This window comes from Aplidium turbinatum, chromosome 2, assembly GCF_918807975.1.
Source record: "Aplidium turbinatum chromosome 2, kaAplTurb1.1, whole genome shotgun sequence".
Classification (NCBI taxonomy): domain Eukaryota; kingdom Metazoa; phylum Chordata; class Ascidiacea; order Aplousobranchia; family Polyclinidae; genus Aplidium; species Aplidium turbinatum.
In genome coordinates, this window is record NC_137473.1 from 14,287,408 (window position 1) to 14,312,869 (window position 25,462).

The following is a 25,462-nucleotide window of genomic DNA, read 5'->3' on the forward strand; positions in this document are numbered from 1 at the left end:
AAATTCTGAAATAAAAGCACAAAAGTAAATGAAAAGGACATCACACGAAATTTCAAATCTTGTACACAAGCCTGAATGACGCCAAGGGGTAGATGTTGTATAGACAAAAAGTAGCCAAGTGTAAATCATTATAAACCTGTAGCTGAAAAAGCAGTCTGTAAAAACGGTATTTGTAACTTGTAAGAGTAAACAAGCAACTACTGAAGCACCAAATTATACTAATTTGCAGCAATCTTTGTCTGATAAAGCAAAAAATTCCAGTGAAAAACTACACCATGTTAGACTCTTTCTTACGTTTCGCAGAGTTGCACATAAACATTTTCAGGAATGACATTTTCTAATAACCAGAAGGTTGCTTAGATGCAGTGAGTGCCAACTACGTATGTTAGTCTGGTGTGAAAAACACAATTTTTCATTAGAATGTTATAAAAACGTGTTTGCAAATCATTTAATACCCCAATCTACCGACGTGTTGCAAAATCATATGGAAATCTAACAATTTAATTTTTTTTGGGTAGTAGCCTATACGGTAAGAAGAGTCATTTATCCTTTCGCAAAATTGTTTTGACATATTGTTTCACCATTGTTTAAATGCGCTTGCTCCCAAAACGGTTTTACTTGAAAAACTTCAAGGATATTAAGAGACAACTGGCTGTGAAGGCCTAATGACTTTGTATCAAAAATTGCACAAATTTAACCGCGTTAGATTGTTGTTGTGCTCAGGAAAACCCAGTTTATCCACTTTTTGAAAACTTGATTCCTTGAAGTTGATAGCTGAGGTCAAATGTATGTCGGACAAACCTGAACTGAAGCAGTAAGTTGGATTTGGCACGTTTTCGTGCGAAATAAGCAAAACTAGGACTACAATAGATCTCTGCATAAATGTTTTTGTTGTCAGTTGGCTTGAAACGCTTAAATAACAATCTAAAGAAAACTTTAAACAGCTCAATTCAATTTCAACGTTATATCAAGATTTTAAATATAATTTTGATCAACAATTTTAAGGCGAATTGAGTGCAAAAAGCTTTGATGAACAAGAAATAACTGCTTCTGAACAAGAGCTGAGCGAAATTTAAAGTAATTGATTAAAATAAGCCTATAATTGGCTATTAAGAGAAAAATAAGTTGTTTTTGTTTGCAAAAATTCTGTTTGAGTGGTTAATTGTCTATAAACTGTACAAATAGTCGTGAAACGTCGAACTCCGTTTATTGTGTACTTTATTACAAGGTTTCCGTTGCAAATCACGTGTACTTGGGATTTTTCAGCAAGCCCACATTTCAGTAAAAAATCATACAAATGGAACAATAATTTTTGACTTGTCAACAACACTGGTCATCAATCTAAATGAAACATGATTTTCTCAACCTCAGTGTTGATTTTTTTCAATGTAGAATCAATGTACTTTAACATGAACTTGTAAAATGTAAACCAATGTACTTTTGTAAGGTTAACATGTCAAATGATAAAGTATGGGTGGTCACAATGTACCACATTGTCAGCTGTTACTACCTTGCAAGCAGACAGCCATAAGCTAATGAAGTAACTCAACCATTTCTTATCAAGGGTAAATAAAACCATGATGGACGGAATGAGATGCGTGAAAAGAATATAAACGATGGTGGTATCATAGACTTAATCTGTGGTATATTTATAAAATCTTGAAGGTTTGTGCAATGAACCTAACCCGATCAACCTGTTGTGCAAACTCCATTGGCATTCTCCAAGACTACAAATATAAAGCTTAGCTCTCAGTGAAAATAACCCTGAGCCGGTAGAACCAAGTTCGTGTTTGTGATCATGGTAATGTCTGAAGTCACTGCAGAACTCCCGTGTACACTTTGTAGCTTATAATGCTGAATATCATTTGCATGAACTGTATTGCACCATTTCAGTGAATCAAAAGATGTCTCGCAATTGCTTTATTATCAAGATGCCAAGGCGCCACTGCGTATCTGTCAAATAACATTGAAATGCCAATTAAACCATGGGCTGTGAAACATAATCTGAAGTCATGCTTAAGTAGGCCTATCACTAAATTTCAACTAGAACGCTATCAAGCGATATGCCGTCTCAATACATCTCTTTCCGGCTGTAAAGTTTGCCATTTTTACACTATTTTAACATTCCCGGGCGTTGAAATATTGAAAAATCAACTGTAACTTACTGAGTTTAAACTAATCTCTGCAAACGGTTTTGACAGCTTCTGTTGGCATGACGCTTGGTTATTATTGCCTACCAAAACCAGCAGAAGAAGCTGGTCTATAGATCTGATTAAACGTTATCATTAAAGCAGATTACTGACTTTGAACGCCTCGCGTAATTTCAGAAATGATTCAAATTCCCAGAAACATTTCTCCTCCATGTTTTTTTTTTTAAACCAAGAGTTTCAGCGCAATCAACGTGTCCAAAGACACAAATGTGGAATACTAAATCTCCCAGATCAATCTTAAAGTACGACACTGTATAATATAGTAGTGGATGCTTTTTCACACGTCTTCCTAGGCCCTTCTTTCTGTATAAACGAAAAGAATCAAACAGGACTTCTTTTATTCAATGTAATATCAATCAGGACATGCCTTTATACATCGGTAAACAATTTATATCCATTCTTTATTATAGGATCCAAACGGTGGCCCAAAAGTTATGAAAAACAACACCTTCTTACAGTAATGTTTCAATAAACTAACGGTAATGTTTAGCTCATAAACACTCTGCTCATAAAAACTTCAAAGCCTCTACAAGTATGCGAAACCGCCAGGATTAAGCTCTGCAAGAAGCTTTCCCAGTCCGAGGATAAAGATTCAATCAATCAATCAATCAATCTGTCATGAAATGTGATGATCGAAAAAGCAATTCATCACAACATATATGTATTATATCGCCTTGTTTTTTTATACACACAGATTAGGTACATTATTTGAACAATGAAGCCTGATGTTGATGTGTGGTTTCATTCGTTCCCTGTAATATGCTAACACTCTGAAAACTGGAGACTAATAATTGTACAGCGAAGTATGACAGGTTTCAAAGAGTAACACACAAAGCACATTTCGCAAAGACATTGATGAGCAAATTTACAAAACGGTTTCAACACAAAATATCACTAATGATGAAGAGAAGCACGTCCCAAAAATAACTTTCCGGTTTAGGTCACCTCAAAAGAACAAATGGAATTCTGTTTCCAAGAAACACAAGCTTGGTGAAAGTGACAATACCAATGTTTTTTTGATACCACTACAATGCTACAAGACGTTAAAATAACGTTAAAAGAGTGTTTTTTACAATTGACAATGAGAAGACCAGAAGAAAGTTGGGAGAGAATTTCAGTGTCGAGTTGGAAGAAAAATGCTTCAACCTTGCGCTGAAAAACAAGACCACAGATGAGAGTAAGAATAAAGACGTCACGCCGGTCAGATGTAAAGTTTGCATCACTTTATCCATATGAAAATATAAATCGACAAAAGCACTTTCGAATTCATACTAACTGGGTAAGGAGAAACGGTGAGAAAGTGGCGTTGACAGATTGAAGAAAAACAAAATTAAACTCTTTTGTATCAAGTTCAAAGTTATCGAACAAAGCCATAGCATCCGCAAGAAAAATTTTCCTATCGTATACTGAATCAATTTTACGTTGAACCAATGTATTAATTTGAAGGTTGACTGACAATGATTTTAGAAAAAAGGTGCTTTGTGATTTGTGATATTATGTTGAAAGTGATATAGAAAACTAGAGAGGAGTTTCCTTCATTCTCCCAGTGCAATAAAAAGAAGATGCGCAGTAGGCTATACATTAAACGTTGTCTTTATTGTCTTATGTAGAAGTTTCATGAAGTTTCCTTAAAGATATATTGTACGACCGTGCAACCACCGCAAACTATCGACCCGTGTCAAAATCCTGTGCTCTTTTCAGCAACATGGACATTTTTTTAATTTCATTAATACTGTAAATTCAATGTTTTGAAACCTTAGCAAACGGTTAACTTTCTGAATTACCAGCTTTTCTTCTCGATAATATAATTGTAAAATGATACAAAAGTAAATATTAGGTATCAAATCCATGGTCATGCAACTAAAAGATTCTGAGAAAACCAATAGCTTTTTCCGGACTTAAAACGTTGGTAGCATTTTTCGAAACATCGACTTACATTTCACCTCTTTTACAGTTACTTCTGCAGTACAAGATGCATCTCCTAGTTCGTTGCTAGCAGTGACTGTGTAAACTCCCGCATCTCCAACTCTGGCCCGTCGGATTTCCAGTTGAACAATTCCTGCCAAAATAGTAATAACCTTGATTTTATGAAAATTTTACAAATTTTGTAGTTTTTGGGCTACAAAGATGATGCAGTATAATTCTGCTATACTGACATTTTTTCGAATGTCCCTTCAGGTGTCACCATGCGCGAGCTTCATTGTAATTTCATTTTACAAAAGTTGGTATCTTGTGTCACAAAAGTAAGACCTCAATTTCACCAGAACTGTTGTCGTAGTACAAAGTATGGAGTTCAATTTTAGGAAAATTAGAAAAAAAAGTTCAAGTTTGCATCAGGAAGCTAAGAATTTAATTTTACGGAAATTGTAAAATTATTAGCTCAAGCGTTGACAGCTGCAAAATTGGATAGAAGCATTAGGTGGCACGCATTGTGTTGCATGCTAATAACAGTAGGTTTACGGTAGAATGTGTTAACTGATAACATGAGATACGATTTGACCTTGTGTACAAAACACAACTCAAAATACACATCTGACTTCAAAGGCGGAAAATGTCACACTTTACCCATTGCTTGCGTCATTTTGTACTTTGGGTTATCGATGATTTCCGATTTATTTTTGAACCATCTAATCTTTGGTCTTGGGTTGCATTTGAGGGCACAGCTCAAAGTACCATTGTAGTTTTCTACAATCCTTCGGTTGTTCAAAGTCTGTGTAAATTCCGGTTTAATACGAAAGTCCATGGGTGTGTAATCGGGTTTCTTGTAAGCGGTTTCTGAATAGAAAAGAAGTGAAAGTAATGATACAAGCCTACGTGGCTTTTACCTTGGCTGAATTGCTTTTTCGTTAGTTGCTTAGAAAAGTTTTGTTTCATTATAAACGGGGCGGATTTTTTTTTGCTTCAATGCCAGACGAATAAAAACCACGATACACCTTCTTCTAGTTTCGTAAAACCGCTTCTTATTGACCATTACACCTTTTACTGTGTTCATATTGTCGATTAATGTCACTCTCCGCAGTACAGGGAACGCGTCATCAAGCAGTCTTGCAATCAAAGCGCACTCCAAAACCTTTTGCTTACTTTCTTTAGGAATATTAGCGCTGTCTTTAGTTCCATTGGAGTCTCCCACTCCAACCTCATTAAAAGTCTTCACCCGGAAGAAATAATTGTTGCCAAGCACAAGGTCGCTCACTTGGCATTGCTTGTGACGAAGCTTGTCATACACCACATACCTGAGATAAACATGTCATCAAGGGTTAATAAAATGATTACCAGAAACTTGTGCTCTATTTTCCTGTTCTGAAATTTTCAAGATTTTTATTCAATAATAGCAGCCTCAAATCTTTCACCCGTGAAATCAAATAATCCAACTTACTGGACTACTTGCAAGCTTAGTCAAAACATAGTACAACCAAACTTAAAGTTGCAGGTTGAAACGGGCTGTAATTTTTTATCAGCACAACTCAATAGATACCGCGAATGGTTCATTGCATTCAATAACTGTTTTAATCGGGCTCGATTGAGGTGCCAAAGTTATGTAGGATTTTTTCATCAACACAGAATGGTTTTGGCATTGCTGAAGTTGGTTGTTAAATATAATTTCTGAAATAATAAGTTTTAGTCCGATTCTGCATCTTTGGATACAATGAAGAATAAAACTAAAGTGAATAAAACAATAGGAGTTAAACAACAATAAATAATGAACAGGACTCAGTTTGGTTCACGACGGGTAAATGAAAGGTGTGATCGAAAGCCATGTGGAAGACGGTGAGAGGAAATGGAATGAAGGGTTTAGTTTAAACTAGAGAATGGCAAATTTATTACGAGATGAAAAACACAGCTGAAAAACAGATTGTGTGGAAAAGAGATAAACTGTAGCCTAGATATCAGAGGAATCCGAAAAGTAACCGGCATAGTTGATGAACAGTTATTAGGAACACCAAATCAGAATAAACCATAACACTAAATGCATATTAAAACAACAGATCCACTGATAGACCTTGAGAGTCATTCAAACTTATGGAGACAATTCTGAGTCCGAAATGAAATGGATTCGCTAATCACCGATTCAAGACAATGCAAGGCATCTCTTGCTGAAAAAATGTATCTTTGCCAATTCCAAAAGGTAAAAATTACATCTTAAAGATAATTTTAGTTCAAGTCATGACCTTCTGTGTTGGTAAAACAATGATCAAAGAAGCTTGAATACCGACTAATGTTTGCATATAAATATGTTACTTCTTCACTAGGAGTTTTGATAACAAGGCAAAGACCTAAAAGTGTTCACACACTTGAAAATGTCTGCTTTTACGGAACATGCCAAGTTATGTAAATGTGCATATGTATATGTGTTATGTGATAGCGATGTAGTTTCAACCAAAAATGGGGAAAATCTAACAATCGCGGTAAGCGAACTGCAGGTTTGATAGCCTTGTAGTTATAGTAAACAGCCTATGCGTTTCTGAAATACTTAGGTTTGATAACTAGTTGATTTTCATTAGGTCATCTTGAAAAAGTTACCAAATCTTAACTTGTGCCAGTATCCCACTTGTACTATCGAACTGTGGTTGCCACTAGATAGGATCACAAATGGCGTATTGGCGTTGCATAAGCAAAGCATACTTGCATCATGCATTTCACGGAGTTGAACAAATTGTCAGTTTATCTCTCGCACAATCAATTATATTTCCATTACAGCTTCAGGTGTAAACATAATTATGCAGATCTTTCGCACTTGGCTCTTTTTGATAGATAAACCCCGAAAGATAGAGAAGGTGTAATTTTAAGACAGAGCTCTCCCCTTCTAAGAAGTTTATCGAAAAAAAAGTTGAGCTAAACATTTCAAAGGGTTTGCTTTCATGCAACGTTGTTTAAAATCTAATAAAAGAAAACAAATTTTAAGCTTGCTATGCTTGCAATTTGTTTTGCGGAAATAGGCCGGATAAGGTAATGAATGATAAGTTATCAGTCGGACAAATTAAAGCTAATAACATCATAGATAGATCATGATGGCCTAACATGATCGCGTTGGCATTCGTCATGTACCTAGTTCCTTGTCACAGGTCCTTGAAGGGATTTAATGATCTAAACAATTGAAATTGTTCAGTTATCGTTCAAGCATCTTGAAATTTAACTTGATGTGTGTCAATGACGACTAGAACAAAGGTGGCAATCTATCCTCGAAATATTTTAAAAGACATTAAACCGCGCAACCTAATCATAACAAATTACATGTGCTGTAAAGACCTTTTCGAATTTTGTAAATGTTGCTTTCAAATGTACTTAATTTCTAGTTTAAACTGATCTTTAGAATTCAAAGGATAAAAGAAAATCTAAGATTCCAAGACCAGATGACGTTTTTGCTTCGCCAAAGTATAAGTTTTCAAATACAACGCAAGTGATAAAAGGATTAATTCAATTCATTTTTTATCGATTTTCGCAAGCATACCTTCAGGCAATTGTTGAAGCATTTAATTAAGGGAACAACATAAATACAGTAATACCGTTTTGGCACGTCTTGATTTAATGCTAGTCTATTCACTCCAGTCTGGATCATGGCTTGGTCTGAACCAAAGTATGTTCTTGTGATATAACTAAATGCAGAGTCAGAAGGTAAACTTATAATTCACTTCAAAGCAAGGATTTCTTTTTTAATTGATGTGATTCTTTTTTGAGTTTCCAAAATGGCAAAGTGTTGTCTATGCCAAAAAAAAAATTCAATCAAAGAAAGCAAGAGAATATAATCATTTCTTTGGGAATTTATTCCATTTCATTTTTGCAGATGGTAAAATAAGAAAACAAGGGGTTGTTCGTTCTATCGACTGAGCACAGAGAAAATGCTCTACCACTGCTTTGATGTTAATTGCCATAAATCCAAACTCGTTGTAAATAGACAGCTGCGCTCAAAGTCGCAGTTTAATAAATGACCAAGCATTGCATAGTGCATCCGCTCAGAATCTATATGATCTCTTGACGTCACCGAGTTGAATATGTCGGATTGAGCGAGATGTAAAATACAAGAAATCTCGTTTCTACGAAATCACTTCTTCAAAGTACCGCCCATTTAATGCCAATATTGTCCAGCCCGTTTTCAAACAAGCCTGCATGGTTTTAACTTCTAAGAATCCAGCATTAAAAAAGTTAGAAGCATACGTTGATAAATCTCTCGGCAAAAGAAAAGCTACAAGATTGTCTGCTAGATGTGGACTCCCGCTGAACTTGAAATGGCAATCACCGGTGCAGTCTACCTAAGGTCACGTCTAAAACGCGACTTTTCCTTAATGACCATGAACAGTTTGTTGAACTCTGAAAACGACCCAGATTGTGAAACCCCGAGTGACAGTCGCAAAAAATCACCACATCTGAGAACAGAAAACATGACTTGCAACAGCTTGTCTTGTTATGATTACACGCTTCAAGATATCACAAGATTATTCACAAAAAGACAAACAAACCATTAGGAAACCTTCCAAAACGACACCAAAACCAAGAAACATATGAAGCGGTCAATGCAAGAAAGCTGAAACTACTTTTAAGACGAAACACTCGCCGTTGAAAAGTCACGTTGGCATGTAGAACCGTGCATCTTATAGCATGAGCAAAGGGTAAAGTTTAACACGAGGTATAGTTTCAAAACTGCTAGGGGTGCGATTAACCATCAACTTCAAATGCAATAATTTTATGACAATGTTGTTTATCAGTCGCTAAGGCACAAGCAGTGATGTTGCTAACAAGGGAGAATTGTGGACATCTGTCTCAAGGGGCAGTATTTGGAAGTTTCAAGACGATTGTCCCAAAGTTTAAACTTCCCTTAAAATATCCTGCTTTATGAATCATACTTCTCACAAGGTGAGGTAAAAAGTGTCATTGTCTCCGGCCACACAACCTGCGCCAGTGCAGCATTTTTCTAGACAGTCCAAGTGAATAACATTTGCCGAAATATTTCAAGATGGTCAAAGTACAATTTTAACTTTTGTAAAAACGTCTTCATAGCTTTTTTGCAACAGAAAATCCTGACTATACTTTAAAATTTACAGGATTTTGAGTCGTTTGTAAAACATACTTAACAATTAGAGTTAGTTGTCTGCAAAACGAGGGCAAATAGATGATTTTAGGATTATTTCGACAAAACTCGGAACTGCAAACTATGCTTTGTTGGACTAGTCAAACAGGTGTAAAAATTAATGTTTCAGAAATCGTTCTTTTTTTCGATTTTTGCAATATGTAATATCAATTAAATATGCTGTAATTGCGTACAGTGACCAGTTTTTTGGGTGCTCACTTTTTTAGAAAGTTTCAAACACAGCCTTGATTTGCACAACGACTCTTTATATCATATCGGTTTATGTTAATATAATCTGAACAGCTATTGCACAAACTGCAAACTTAACATACGTTTTAAAGCCTGTTCAAAAACGTGAACACACAAAAAAAATGGTCACCGTACGCCGCTAAGTTGACAACTGTGATTTTAATACTAATTGACTTAACCGTTGATTGAATGTCATTAATTCGTACATCAATATCATTCACGTGATCGGATTTGCTTGAACCCAAAGCCTGGTCATATATCACGCTTAACATAACATATTGGAGCAGCTTTGTCTGCAGCAAGTAGTATGCTCCTGAACGGGGAATGAATAAGCGAACTGCCACGCATTTTCATAGCAGTGTTGTACAAATACCAACTCCACATAAGGCACCACCATAGACTCTAACAACTTATAGATTTTGTCTTTTGTTTATATAAGAAAACGAGACAACGTGCGCTGATACGTTTATGATACAAACAAGCTTTGCGATCAAAATTTGGCCTGCAAATTTATGGGGCCCGCGCTTGTCCAAAGTATGCACAAATAAAATTTACATTGAGCATTAGCAGAAAGCAGTAAGCTAACTTAAACTTTTCCACCATACTTTATAGTTTGCATCCCTATTTTTTTAGAGTCGGTTTTGCATATTTTTTTCAACCAGCACCAGGCAACCCTGTTTGAAGGTGTTTCGTTTTTTCACGCTTATAGGTGTTTTTTTCTTCTTGATAGTCAGTTCGGTGATCCTAATGACAAATAAGTAAAGTCAAGGACCATTAAACTACAACAATTAATTATTATTAAGCTTCTTTTTGTTTCGTCAATTCCTTTTTGTGTTATTGTGATTTATGGTTATTTGAGTTTGCGTACTTTAATTTGTCGATACCGGGCTGTAGGGGGCCCACATATTACTTGTTGCTCAGGGCCAACAAAACCTTAAAGCCACCCCTGACTACAATACATACAGTAAGTCTTGGCTTATAATAATATTTTACTCGGTCACGAACGGCAACACTAATCCACAATTCCATCATGCAGCACAAAACTCTAAACGCATAAGCCTGAGTTAAACATCAGGTATAACGTCCCTGCATGACAACAAACATTCTCAAAACGAGACCATCCTTTAGCAAAATTAAGCTTCCACAATGCATATTAATAATTACACTAAGAAAGGGAAAAGCGTGAAACAAAGTGATACGATGGGACTAATATTCTTTGCTACGGCTTGAATGGTGTAAGACTTTGATGTCACAACATGATTGTCAGTTGCCAAAATACACTTGTTATTTCAGCAATATAAACTTAGCCGAAACCTTTTTCGTAAATTTATTGTTTTAATATGGATGCTGGAATTAAGTATAAGGATTGGTTAACGTTACGCGGTCACTGGCAGACAAGAATCTGGTTGTGCGGTCTGTAAGTAGGAAAAGCGCTGATTTTAGAAGTGTTGTATTTTAGAGTAGATGTGGTTCTGATGTTTATCAATTGGTGCATTGCTATTAATCAGCTTTCCGGTATCAAACCACTGAATTTAGCCTTTTTACTTGCATGGCAATGGACATCATGACTAGTTAACTGTATTCCCTTCGTAACACTGTCGTCGTCGTATCCAAGCTTACACCTGGTGGTTGAAGATTTAGATTAAGTGGACGGGAAGGCAAGGAAGCCAATCTTCATGTCCACCTTTGTAACCCTGAAGAGGTAACACTGATTGTTCACCTGACATGTTTTTATAACAATGTTCACAATGTAGAACGACAATTCACAATATCGTCGGCTGCATAGCCGAGTGGTGAGAGCGCTGGAACGGCAATCGAAAGGGCGCCGGTTCGACACCGCTCAAGAGCATGCGGCTGAGTCTTTGGCAGGACACTTAAACGCATGCCTGAAGGTGAACAAGAAAATTGACTTCCTTACCTTCCCGTCCACTTAATCTAAATCGTCAACCACCAGGTGTAAGCCGCATACGACCAACAAACGACAATTTCGAATGGAAAAATGAAACGTTTTTATAGTTAACTGACATTTTGCGCTTCGTAGCGATGTGCAGTTGTGCACCCACAGAATCAACGTTGCCAAATTGCGCGTAAATAACAAAAGCAAGCTCAGCGAAGGCACCGTAAATGTATTCGGCTACAAACCTCAAGATCTTGTCAAATTTCTTAAAAATCTATTTGAATTGTATTGCTTATCGTTTAAAAAATAGCTTCCTTAGTGAAATTGAAAATTAACCTACATGAAAATGATGGAAGAAAACGTTAGAGACCGCATATTTAAACAACAAGGATCACTTAACTCGTTCTTGTTCAAAAATGTTTTGCTGTTGAGGAGATGTGAAGTTTTAGTTCATTTAAAACACGGACAGGTTTGTGAAAAGTGAATTTTAGTGTGTAGGAACGCGTTGGAAACTGTGACCTTAAAGCTGAAATCCATTTACAATTGTATGAAAACTTTTTCTTGAGGTGCATTCCCATTTCTCCTTAATTAATCAAAAGATGCTTACTGGTAACCAAAGTTTTAAAGGTTTGACCTTTTTTGGAAAAGATTTGACATTTTTAAGATTTGAAGTCTTACTCTTAATGACTGCGCTAAACGTTTCCGAATGTCTGTACAAAGGGTGAAGAAATGAAAACAAATACAATTCCTATCGCTATTCTTGTATGATTTGCTAAGTGGAATATTTGGGCGTTTATGACAAAAATAATAAATTTAAATAAAAATCAAATTTCGGAAACTGTATAAATCAGTATTAAAACTGCTTACAAGCATCCATATTATGAAAGTAGCTGAAAAAGAGCAAGCATAGCAAAACATCGTTTTTGGCAAGTTAACTGTAAAAACTGGGTCTCATTCAAATAGAATTTAAGTAAAAAATGTAGCATGTGTATTAAAATTGTTTAGCCTTGAACATGTGGATTTTTGAAAGTGGTGAATTGCTTGAAACAGGATACATGTTTAAATCTGTCAAGATCGAAAATAGTAAGAAACTGCTGAAACAACTAATTTATTGCAGTGTGCTTTTTACGTGATACATCTCAAGTAGCCTACTGCATTTTCTGTGCCACAAGTGATGCTGCGAAATTGAATTTTAAAAGAACATACTATATATTTATCAAAAATAAACCTTTGAAAAAAATTTTTTTAAGAACATATTTTCCGTTTGAAGCGTACCAGTCATCGCTCCGGACATCTCTCTTTTCTACAACATATCCAAGAATGTCAGTGTTGCCATTATCGTTTGGTTCTTCCCACTTCAGAGAAGCTGAGTTACCAACAACTTCTACCAGCTTGACCTGTCTAGGCTTAGACGGAATATCTGAAAAAAATGTTGCATGGACTAGAAAGGCAATTTGTATTTTAAGGTTAACTATTTCGCTTAAACTTACAATCCTAGATAATCTGTTTCTTACACCAGACAAAGCTCAAGACTGGTGTCAGTCTCGAGAGATTAACCAAACTCATCTGTTGGTTTAAGTTCATTTTAACATAATTCTGTTATGCAAAGTATTTGGACGTCGTTTGCTGTAAGAAAAGTTGAAAAAAGTCGTCAAGAGGATAACGTCAAAAAGGACCAGCATTTTGTAAAAATACAAGACCAAAACTGTCTCTGATCTTTTTATTGGAAAGTGTAACGTAGAAAATTGTTTAAAAGCTTTTTCGATCAAATTTTTATCAGATCAAACGAATTAACAACTTCACACTTCTGATGTTGATAAAACTTGTCCATTTAGACTTACACGGGGTAAAGGTGATTCATATGTCTCGCTTTAAAAAAGCCGTCAAAATGCAATCATCTGATATACAGAATTAGACGAGACTATTTAAATATATTTTCCTAACTATACGGCGGTCATTTTGAACGTTGTATCAGTGTTTACCATCAAAGGTAAGTGACATATTATCACCAACAGTGGTTTATATGATTCATAGATCATTTTCGTTTTAACAGACTATTAACCTGTTACGAACTTATACCTGGATAAAGCTGAAGACCCGCAAAAAACCTTTCCCAAAAACTTTTGGTTAAATAACAACGGTATTGGCTGTGAAGGCTGATTCATCCCTTTTCAAAAGCTAATCTTTTATAACACAGAAAATATACAGATTACCATATTAGGTTAAGAGTGCTTTGAGAAAGCACGCAATATGGCGTGAACTGCAAAACCTTGAATTACAAAACGTTTCAACGAGCAACTACAAAACGTTCCCATGTGAGACTTTTTCATGACACAATGTAGGCGTGAATGATATTATTTGGAGTGCGTGCCCCATTAACTAAGTCATAACTTATCCAGTTCAAGAAACGTGCTTTAGATCATTTGAACATAAACTTTAACCGTTGCTTTAACCTAGCCAGCAAATCGGTCCTTTGTCGAATCAATGTAAAAAAGAGCTGATTGGCAGATTGAAATGATTATTCAATAATGTATTTTTCTTATAGGCTTGAAAAGGGCTATATGACTAGCCGAAAACGTTCGCTTGTTGTTTTTTGTTTTTATAATGTTAAATGTAGTGTTGTTGCTTAGTTATGTCTAGGGCAACCAAAAGTCAATAAAGTCAAATTTTTTCTGCTTTGTTTAAAGTTTATAAAACGTTCATAAACTAAATTTCAGGCTGACACGAAGAGAGGTTTCAAAGTTATTAAGTAAAAAAAAAGTCAAATTTCATGGTTGGGTCAAAATTTTCTTTTAACTTAGTTTTTCTTCTCTCCATTGATATTTTATTAAAGCTACGCAGATACTGATTTTTTGTTGCAATTTCTGTTGCTATTCTGACGTAATAAGGCGATAATATGAAACATTACTTGATGTTGAAGTATAATACTGCAGAACCCTCTTAGTAGATTTGAGATATTTAAAGACACTCCATATTTATCTTTTGCAGGTTTTTGAGTTACTTTCATTACATGTTCGTTAGCTGTGGTGTCGTTGAGTCTTCCACATTTTTCTTTTATTTCATTAGGAAAAGAAGATATCCTTACCTAACAGTTTGATTTCTAATGTGCTTTGTATTTCGCATTTGGGTTGCAACGCAGAAAGTTATTGGTCAAAATTATGTCAAAATTTGTAAATCATAAAGTCAAAATTTCAAGTTTTTAGGTCAAAAAATTGGTTGCCCTAGTTATGTCTGTTTATGAAATGATTAGCCGACTAAAAGAATTGCAAGCATAAAATCGAAAAATTTACCTATCACGGCTACATCAATTTTAGCCGTGACCAAATCATCGCCAACTTTCAGCTTCAACTCATAACTTCCAGAGTCCCATCTTTCCGCTTTGCGTATAAAAAGAACCGTGGAATCAAGGGAGTTCCGAACCGCGACGTGGTCTTCTAGCTCTTTGTCTTCTTTGGTCCATATCAAATGAGGCTTGGGGCGACCCTGGTAAGATGTGACGTAAGTTCTGTTGTTCAAAAAGGCGCTCGTGCTCACTAATTATTTAAATTATTTCATGCACACAAACGCTTTTTTTTAACAGGCTTGTAGTTTATTCTGCAAGCACAAGTTAATCGATTCTTGACACTTAGCACGTAATGAAACAAGCCGAGCAAACATCTAACGTTAGTTTTTAGAGTGAGACAAATAGCAAAATGATGTGCACTCTTTCTAGAATGGATATGAGATTCAATAGCATTCAGTTTTTTTGGTATGGCATCTTTATTTTTGTCATACACGACTTGTGGTAATTCTTTATCAGTGGTATTTTGAAGTTGCATCGATTGCCTAAGGCGTGTAGTAAAAATTTATTTCTCCCTTCGAACGGCTCTACATAAATGTAAACGTGTTAACGAAAGCATTGTATTTTAAAAAGGAGTTGCAGGAACTCCCTTCGTATCAAGGAAATAGAAACAGGGATTTGCAATCGCAAAACTACTTTCTCAGAGAGAAGTGCGTCAAACAAAAGTGTTGGGTAGTAATTGAAAACAACAATGAATGAACACCTGGCAACACTCTTGTTTAACCTACCTTTCTCTCAACTGTTACTTTCTTATCTCGTGATCCTATAAATCCCAGAATAAAAATTATACAATTCTACAAGCAACAAAAATGCAATTTGTAATTTGAGGATCGGATTTTCTAAAACATTGCATGAAAAAATAGATTGAAGTAAGCATACAACAGTATGATTAATCTTTTCCAGACAGCAAAGTCACCGTTTTTCACATTGATTTAACTTCTGCAGACGTCGAATCAATGTAAAAAACGGTTGCTTTGCTGGCTGAGTTTAGAAAATGCTTTGTGAGAGGGCAAGGTTTTGCACAACCAGCGAACTCACATCAATCGGTTGAGACAAAATAAGCACAGCAGCACAAAGCGATAAAGTGAAATTTATGTACTTTTTACTGGCTTCACACTACTTTTCATATTTCAATCAGACAAAAATTGCTAAAACCACATACTCTAAGTGTAGGATTGGGTGCAAAAACACACTAAATTTATTTTCGATGAATAGTCCGTGTACTGAGAACAAAACACAACATTTATAGAATTCACAAGAAGCCTTATTTGGCTCATTGGGTCAAGTTTTAAGCTGTATTTCAGAACAAATAAGAACCACAAAACATAGCACTTTACATGAAGAAGAAAAACTATTTCACCTTATTTTCAACTTTACTTATAAGACGTTCTAACTTGGGAGAATTTTAAGTGAAAACAACAGAAAAGATTTCTTAATTAGAAATGGCCACTGCCAATGCATTGTAACTTAAAGCAATCTTTCTCCGAATCGCTAAACAAATATTATGATGCTTAAGTCTTAAATGATATAATGGTTTAAACCACTAGGTCTGTTTAAATATAAACATGCGTATTATGCAGTGTCAATGGCAAAGCAAAAAAAAACATGGTCTTCTTAACCGCAAAAGCTGTTGGATTATCAAAACTGATTTCATGAAGATCAAGGTTTCAGACCAATATTAAAGCCATATTAAGGTAGACGAAAGAAGTAACGCTGCTTCACATGTATTTTACATTGCAAATGTGTTATCCAATTAGCTATAAGGACCTGGTACGGTACGTTGACGTGTAGTTTTTCTCCTACTTTGACTTTGACCGGTTTTAGAAGATGTCGCGGTAAGAGAATCTTTGCTTCTTCTGCAAGAAAATGATTAAAGTTAATCAACAAGTTGGCAACACAATACCAGGTTTTTGGCTCACGTCACGCGTTTGTGATGTGGAAAGGATTAAGCCAAACTTCCAGTGGAAATTAGCAATTTAATCATAACATCTGTTTTTGTTTAAACAACATCAAATTAAACGGATTTGAAGTTTGAGCAAAGCCTAAATTGTTTGCGAAATATGGTCAGGCTGAAAAAGCAAATTTCTTGCTCGGCTGGCATATAACCATGAGGAAAGTGTGTTTGAGCGCAATATTCCAGTCTTCAAATCAGTCCTTTCTTACATTAATTTAACGTCTACAGACGTTGAGTCAATGTAAAAAGGACTGTTCTGCTGACAGCTATGCTGTGTGCTGAATTTTTTCTTTCTTTCATAGATCACATAAGCTACGCTGTCAAACAGCTAATAAACTATTCAGAAAAGATTATGTCAAAGAACCATGTAGATAATGAAGGAACCATTGTAAGTATAAAATTGATGTTGGAATTCGTGGAATGAAAATACGACCAACTACTTTTCGTCATCAATGCCTTATTTGGTCATGAAGAATTAAGTAATTTTAACAGACACACCCTGCAGGGATTGAGATTACAACAATAATATGCAAAATACATTGCTTTCATTAAAATTAGCCGATATTTACATTGCAGTTCGGAAAAGTTAGAATCACACTACAGTGCTTGTGCTTAAGTGGTAGTTTCAGTAAGAGTTACGCTAAAAAAAAATATCATCATATCAGTACTATTAAATGCAAAATAACAAAAACAGTACCCCAAATAAACCTGTTAATCTTTTTTATAAACTCTGCCTTATTGGGTTACTCAACAACCATTGCAAGCAAGTAAGAAGAAGCCAGTAGTAATTAAGTTGCTTGCGTGCAAACTCTGCAAACGAGGTGGAGATAAAAAAAAAAAATTTCAAATCTTCAGAAAACGTCTTTATCATTTCAGGAGTATGCTATTCAAGCAATGTGTGTAGGTGTAGCAGGGTGATCATGTAGGTTTCAAAAGAAAAGCTCCGGAAAATTGTTACACCATTTTGCAATGAAAAGCACCGCGCGCTCTTCTGCATTCTGTCAAAGAAGTTATTGCTCGTCAAATGTTTTAGCCTACTCATAAAAAGAAAATGACAGAAAACTGTAGATAATTTTTTTTTTCGAACAGCGTCAAAACTGTCAAAAGTCGGCAAACATTGCAAATTGTCATCATTTAAATGTAACTTCAACTAACGCTATAACAACAAAAACCAAGTATAATGCCGGCATATCAAAGAAGTAACCACCCTTGGAGAAAATTAATACATTCCTTCACCAACTTCAATTGACTGTCATGATTGGGGGACTTGAGATATTGCTGGCTTAAGATGCGTCATAATAGCACGTTTGCAGCGTTGATGACAAATTTTTGAGCGCCTTAAGCCCCTTGAAAGTGTGATAGCATACCGATAAGTCGTATAAGCCCTGGTAGCGGGATTTTTATAAAGATATTCACGAAATCCCGTCTAAGGAATGTAATTATTGTCAGTGAAATTTACAGATTACTTGTTTGAAGTTAGAAAATAACTTTTAAACCACAAATTGCTTGATGCGTCAGGGTATTTTGTTATTCGCCTGCAGTAGAATATTCCTTCGTAGCAGTGGTTCCAAAACTGTGGTACACGTACCACTAAGTTAGTGGTACGCAGAGGTCTTCCAGGTGGTACGCGAAAAACTCACATAAGTTGACAATAGTTAAAATAAAGTAATAAAATTTACGCGAACTTTTAGATTGCACAATGTGCATTATTGTGTCATGATGAATTTTATTTGGAGGGACTCCAGCGTTTATGACGCAACATCTAACTGGGATGTTCAACAGAAACGCCAAAACTTTTCTGTTTTTAATGTTGGTACTGGTAGTAGTAGTAGTGCAGCCTATTTACTGGTTTTCTATTTATGCGACAGCTAAACAGCTTAATTATATTTAGTCTCATGTTAACAATATTTTTTTCTTGAAGCCCTGTGTTGATATTTATTTTATTTGTTATTACTATTGTCGCTCGCACCTGGTTACATGTCCAGCTTGCAAATTGCAAAAGGTGTTTGTAGACATTAAATTAATGTGCAAAGCTAAAAGGGGTTGCGAGAAATCGAAAGCAGGGTAGGCAGAAGATTTATAGAGTGACCAAGAGTCGAAGTAGACTGAACGGGTGATGATGATGATGATTTGATTACCAGGGTGAATATTTGGATCACGTGTGAGAAAAAGGCAGTTGGTGTGCCAAAGCACAGCAGCGAGCTCACGAATCACGACGCAAAGCGAGCGTGAAAGCGACATCCTTTTTTGAGTCGGATAGACACTCTCGACAATGTTTTTATATGAAAACGTCCTCCTTTCAAAATCAAATCTACATTGCTATTTGCTAGACATTGAGATGATGTAAACTTGGTAAATCTTGCTTGCTTCATGCACATGCAGGATTGCAGGTGCTGGTGGTGAACCGCTTTTCTACATGATACAAATGTACTTTACTACGGCATTGTTTCATTGAAGTTTTTTGTAAAGATTTTGTGTAAATGAGGTGTGACATACAGTATACTTTTCTGCTTTTTGTAAAATACATACTGTACATGTCTAGCATAAAGCAGCCATGAAACGCATCCAAGAAAACAACCGAAAAGAATTAAGCCTGTTTTTGGAGTACTATCGTACATCTATTTTAATTAGATTCATCCATAATGTGATTGCGTGGACGAGTAGTGAAAATGTTTCATGACGCTCGAAAAGACGTCGGTTCAATCGGTTACCTATCGGGAACGCGGGCTGTGTCAAGACAGCACGCTAAATGACGCGCTTCAAGGTCGAACATAAAGATTGGCTTCCTTGCCTGCCGTTCCAAGTCATCTGTATTTTCAACAATCAAGCACAAGTCTAAATAAGACATTGGTTTTCCTTCGCATATTCTCCGATTGGTCTCACTACAAAAGGATGGTGGATAAGGACACTCAATGCCGCTATAAATTACTCGAACCCTTATCATATGACTGTGACAAGAATCCAAGATGATTCCCATACAACAAAATCTGTCATTTTTACATTGATAAATGTAAGTCTGGTGTACGATTCAACATCTGCAGACGTTGAATCAATGTAAAAATGACGGATTTTGCTATCTGGGTGAGCCAGCAAGCATGGAAAAAAACTAACACTCTATCACGGAGACAGAACTGCTTTAGTAAGCTGGTATAGCTTCAATGCCTTGCATGACGTTGGTCTCATATCTCGTTTCGTAACGCCACGATCGTTGGACCGAGAGCGAGTGACTGAGCTTTGGAAAGACATTACTAAATACCTTTCTTATCGATTCTCATTGGAGTGTATATGAAAGATAGGCTTTGTTATTTTTTCATCCGCTTAATCCAAGACTTCGACACCTTACTTAAGCTAAACAAGAGAAAGGAAAAAGGTATTTAGTGTCTTCACCACAAACTTATTACTACAATAATCCTATTTTCCAAACATTTCTCTTACTGGCTGCGCAAGTTGATAAATATTTAGCCTTTCTAAAGGTTTTAAAGGGCGAGACTAAATAAGTTACAAACGTAACGACACAGTCTATGGCTAAACACCAGTAAACAAAACTTACAAGCTGTTTGTCCATCTTTCTTACGTACCAAAGTGACTCAGGAAACACAGTCACTTAACCAACAGCGGTCAGTTTTGTATTTGTTCTCACCTAGTGACAAGATTCATGGAAACATGTTGTTGAAGTTAAACCCAATTGACTGAAAGGAATATTTTATCATCAGCGCAAAGGCGCCGAAAATGCTCACACCTTAAGCCTATGATTAGATATGCGTTCTAAAATGTCATACAGTGAAGTCACTTGTCTATAAAAAGTTGTACAATCGAAACATTGTATTACTACAGTACAAGACCCCCGTGATGATCCCATTGTGTAACAGCTCGAAACGGTTTTTGCATAAGTAATTTAATTTACTATGTTAGAAAAATATGACCAGTAGCGTTGACAAAGAGGCTCAAGAGCAACGTTAGACCCAGGCCTGGGATGCTTTTGGGGAGCTGTGACCTTTCTAAAGGGCCGCAGAACTTAAGAAACCACCGCGTATTTTTTTGGATACAGTGCGTCTTCCATAAAAGTGTCTTGATTCGGGGGCAGAGGATATTGGTACAGGGCCCAAATTATCCTCTCAGCGGCCCTGAATGTGACATTCGACTTCGGTCAATATTGTTCTTGACTTTCAGTCTTGTTTAAACGAAACAACCGACATTTTAGATAGATTTTTTTATCATCCAATTTTCAGAAATTACACTTACGATCCCACCTAGGTTGACTTGACACAAAAAACATCCTTTAACGCATTAAGGGGAAATGTAAGAGCAAGAGATAACAACGGTGTACAGTATGTTTACAACAATGAAACCAAAAAACTAACCACAAGTAAAAATCAAGTATCGTGCATTGAGACGTCATTTGCAAAGTCGGTTTTCGACCTTTGATGGTCTGAAAGACAATTTAACCACTTCGTATTTGTTTTCTTTTCACAAGAATTGCAGACTACACTGTCCACTTGATGCCAATTTAACAATTACACTTTCAAACGATTTAGCGATGACCAGGTCACCACTTAATAAGAGATTAAGTACCCAGCCAAACACTCCAAGATGCCAAAGGTGAACACAAGATGTCTTTTTGCGTGAATTAAACATACAACAAAGTGTTGCGTTTATGAACAAATTTACACTTCTCCTTGTGATTAAATCTTGGACAAAATTATCAGACATGTTACAACTGTTTATTTTTTGTGGGATTACTGTGTTTTTAAAAGAGCAAATTTTCAAATGACGTGATAGCGACTTGTAACTAAATTGGTCATTATGATCAACAGCGCATGATCTCACTGGCATCTCAAGGTTGGCGTGGGCATTTGGCATCAATCGCAAATCAATCCTTTTTGAAATTGAATGTACAAACGGCTGGTTTACAGGCTGGGTTGGTTCTAATTGTACTATGATGACTGTTACAAGTCTTCAGAGATTATTTCCTTTCGAAGGAAGAAAAAATATTCAACAACGTTGCATGGATCAATATAAAAGACTTATTTAAAGTTTGTTTTTCAAGGATTAACTGTATTTTTTAGTTTATTCCTGATTTCCATCAAATAGCAGTTACAGATAACAAAAGACCGCAGGACTTTTCGTAGAAGAAGCAGTCAATGCTTGGAATCAAGTCTGACAATAAAAAAGAACTGCCAACGCTAAGTCAATCAGAGTCTCTGATCAACGTTTCAAAAGCTGTTGATACCATGTTCACGGAAAGCATGCCGCTGAAAGAAAGATGATGTGTGTTTTTATGGCAAGGGTATAACAATGTGTGCATACGAAAGTTGGCTTTTTTGCTTTCTCCTCACCTAATCAAAATCTTCAACTTGCTGCAGCTAATTAGGCGGACCATAAATGGAATTCTGAATGGAAGTCAGGTACCACCAGTTTTCATTCGTTCATCCCCGACTCCGACACTCGTCTCATTGGCCTAACACTACAAAAACATGCGTGGGTGCACCTCAACCGTCTTAGTACGAGCGTCGCACTTTTCCGCTCAACCATGCACCAATGCAGAATGGCCTCTTCCTCCTCATGTGAATGTGGTGCTGAGGAATAGACCCCAGACCACATCATCCACGATTGTACTATCTTCAAGTCACCTAACAGAGTGGAAGGTCTGCGCATCTTGAATGATGAAACCAAAGACTGGTTGCTCTCTAGCAGCCTTCCAGTGTAGTCCGAGAACATCATAAAACTGGGATGGTAAAAGGATAAAATCTCGGCCCGTGAGGCTCATACGACGACGAAGAAGAAGAACTAGCATGCGTAAGGCTGGATACAGTTTAAAACAGCAGTGAAAATAGCTACTTCTAGATGAGTTCCCAACTAAGTATTTCTTGTTATAAACGTCTGTGTTGATCGACATTCTTTCAACAGTATTTTTATAAATTTTGTAAAGTTTCACAAAGAGATCTTGTTGAGTTGCTATTTCAACAAGATAAAAAGTCGATTCAAATCAAATTAATTGTAAAAGAAATAAAACATACTGACAAACTTTTTTTTAATTTGCGGCCACTTTATGAGTTATAAAATGTTGAATTAACATCATTTTAACTGCAATTGATGCTAATTAAATGTTTACACATCAGCCAAAATGAGTCATCCTACCGTTATGGTGTATAGATACAAAAATATTAACATTCCGTACTCAGGAAGAACTTGGTTTGAGCGGAAATGTGCACGTGCCACGAGAGAAACTATAACAATATCCGTGCTTTTAGTAATCACTTCTAATTAGCGGTGTAGACTCGATTTCTTCAGCAAGCAAGCAAAAAGTAAATTGGAGTTATGCGGTTGTCTACTGGCTGTGGTGGCACAATCAAGGTTGCTTAGGTTGCGGATCTGTCATCTTTGCATTGAACCAACAAATTGCGACGTTAAATTTTTGTAAAAAGGATTTTAAAATGTCAAAATTTCTTAGCTTAGCATTTGCTTAAGAAAACAATCTTTAGTGCACAATTGCAAATGTACTGACGATCGGCGTGTTTCTTTTTACATTTCTCGATGTTGTATTTACTTATATAAATGACTCATCACTTGCCTGGACCAACTAAATGGTGTTTTAGGCAGCAATGATAAACATTGGAAACTAACAAAAACATTCATTCTCCAAAACAAACGAATGCACGCTTACCACCAAATCAATCATGTTGAACAAAAATTTCCTTCGCATTTTTCATCGAATGATGGTCAAGGAAATATACCAACGACGAGTTACGATAAGAAAAAGATTAGGAAAGTTTTGGATGCTATTTCGCGGAATAGATGATGGTTTTTATTTTAACTTAGTCTCGTAACTAGAGATGTAAATGCAAAAAAAACGAACCGTTTTTTTTAAAAAAAAACGTGTTTTTTTTTCAAAAAAAACTTGAGCCAAAAAAACACTCGTTTTTTGTTTTTTTTGTTTTTTTTCATATTTTTCTGAAAAAGTTGCAATTTTTTGCAATTTACAGCTTAGTTTCATTATAGTGCTCTTGAAAAACATTAAATTACTAAAAATATGTGAAGAGAGGGGCGTTCTTCCCGGCTATCAGCACAAGGCTGAGCACTCGCTAGTACAGCGAGCAGCTGCGATTCGCTAACCATAACGGTGTAGCTTCCACGCAAGCCATTCAGACTTTCCAATCAACGATATGTTTCTCGGCAGCCGATTTGTAGCAAGAATTGACAGCGATAGACACCGTGTTTCGCCCATGAGGCTGGGCTCGTCAGTATCGCACCACTAATTCTGCCACAATGAATTAGTGGTGCGATACTGACGAGCCCAGCCTCATGGGCGAAACACGGTGTCTATCGCTGTCAATTCTTGCTACAAATCGGCTGCCGAGAAACATATTACTAAAAATAGTTTTATTGGTGTGCTGAAATTCCTAAGTGTTTGTGTTTGGCAGCATATGTTCTTGCATAGTCCTATGAGGACCTATGTTGTTTCGCTTTCTTCTTCATTCTCTGGCATGTTTGTGGCAGTAGACCTGACAAACATTGAATTAATGAAATTTGATACATGGCATAATGTAGATGAGTTAATTTCTTTTTCCTTTTATGAAAGTTAGCCTATGATGTTAGTATACTGTGGTACTGGTTATTCTTGTACACACTCAATGGGTTGACGAAATTTTGACAAAACAAGGTGGCAGTATTCAGTACACACATTTACCTTGTTTGTGGACGTGGTAATTTACTAATGCAAGCTATTGCCAATAGCTTGTTTAAACATGTTTTGTAACTGATAGCTTGCCAACGATGTATATGCTTTATAAATGTTGAAACAGAAGTATTCTTTTCGTATGTTGTAAGATCTTGGATTGGACACTTCGTCATTGATGCTTCTTGCAGATTATTTGGGACATATAATGCAAGAGACCTTATCACTGATATTTTTAGCTGTTAAAAGTTAGTGCATTTGTCAGAAAAGGTTTAGGTCAATGTTCCTTTCAAATGCCCACCCACCCATGTTGACTATTGCTAGTAGAGAGAGAGAGAGAGAGAGAAACCTTTTATTTTGTCTGTTGCGACAATAGTACGGTACAATTATACACAATACGAATAAAATAGTACCATAGCTATCTAAATACCACAACAGACAGGAAGCAGCGAAAGACTATATCAGTCATCGAATCAGCTGCTTCCCAGTTCTTAATGTGACAAATGTCAAGCATCGGCAAATTACGTTGAAACAAGATAGGCTGATGTTCAGTAATACAGTATTAATAAAAGAAAAGAAATCATGTGCTGCTGCGATCCTCAAGTGAAGTTCTGTGGTTTTATTCAAATATAAACTTTATTCCAGGTGATTAAAAATAGGAAAAACTTTTGAAATCAATAAACTCTTGTAGCAAGGGCGTTTAAACTTCAGTGCAACCAAGAAAAGTTCAAGCCAATAAATAGTACAAGGCTACGAGTAAAAACATTACAATACAAAAATAATCACAGTTTAAAAAAAGGTAGGCCGTATAATTTGACAAACAAAATTGAAAAGAATGTAAATGTAAGTAACCGCGAATGACACAATAGGTCAATAATGTTTTCTTCAGATGAAATTTAACAAATCAAATCCAGGCGACGTATTATTACAAAGTTTGAGCCCAAAATAACAATTTATGACACTTTTCCACTGACATAAAGCAACAAAATTTAAATTCAAATAAAAAAAATCAAACACTTCGCATTGAAATAAAAGCAAGAAAAAAAACAAACAATTTTTGTCGATTTAGGCTAA

At 36.0% G+C, this 25,462-nt stretch overlaps 1 protein-coding gene across 1 annotated transcript in view; it reads right to left on the bottom strand.

The window, feature by feature from the left end:
• Nucleotides 1-3,220: 3,220 nt before the first annotated feature.
• Nucleotides 3,221-25,462, bottom strand: part of LOC145764491 (myosin-binding protein C, fast-type-like) — a 50,435-nt gene continuing 28,193 nt past the window's right edge. The window contains exons 24-30 of the mRNA XM_082576105.1: nucleotides 16,527-16,615; nucleotides 14,710-14,902; nucleotides 12,695-12,839; nucleotides 5,292-5,443; nucleotides 4,776-4,985; nucleotides 4,147-4,269; nucleotides 3,221-3,362 (exon numbers count right to left, since the gene is read on the bottom strand). Of these exons, the coding sequence (XP_082432231.1) occupies nucleotides 3,352-3,362; nucleotides 4,147-4,269; nucleotides 4,776-4,985; nucleotides 5,292-5,443; nucleotides 12,695-12,839; nucleotides 14,710-14,902; nucleotides 16,527-16,615 (923 nt within the window). The 3' untranslated portion in view covers nucleotides 3,221-3,351. The remainder of the gene's footprint in view (nucleotides 3,363-4,146; nucleotides 4,270-4,775; nucleotides 4,986-5,291; nucleotides 5,444-12,694; nucleotides 12,840-14,709; nucleotides 14,903-16,526; nucleotides 16,616-25,462) is intronic.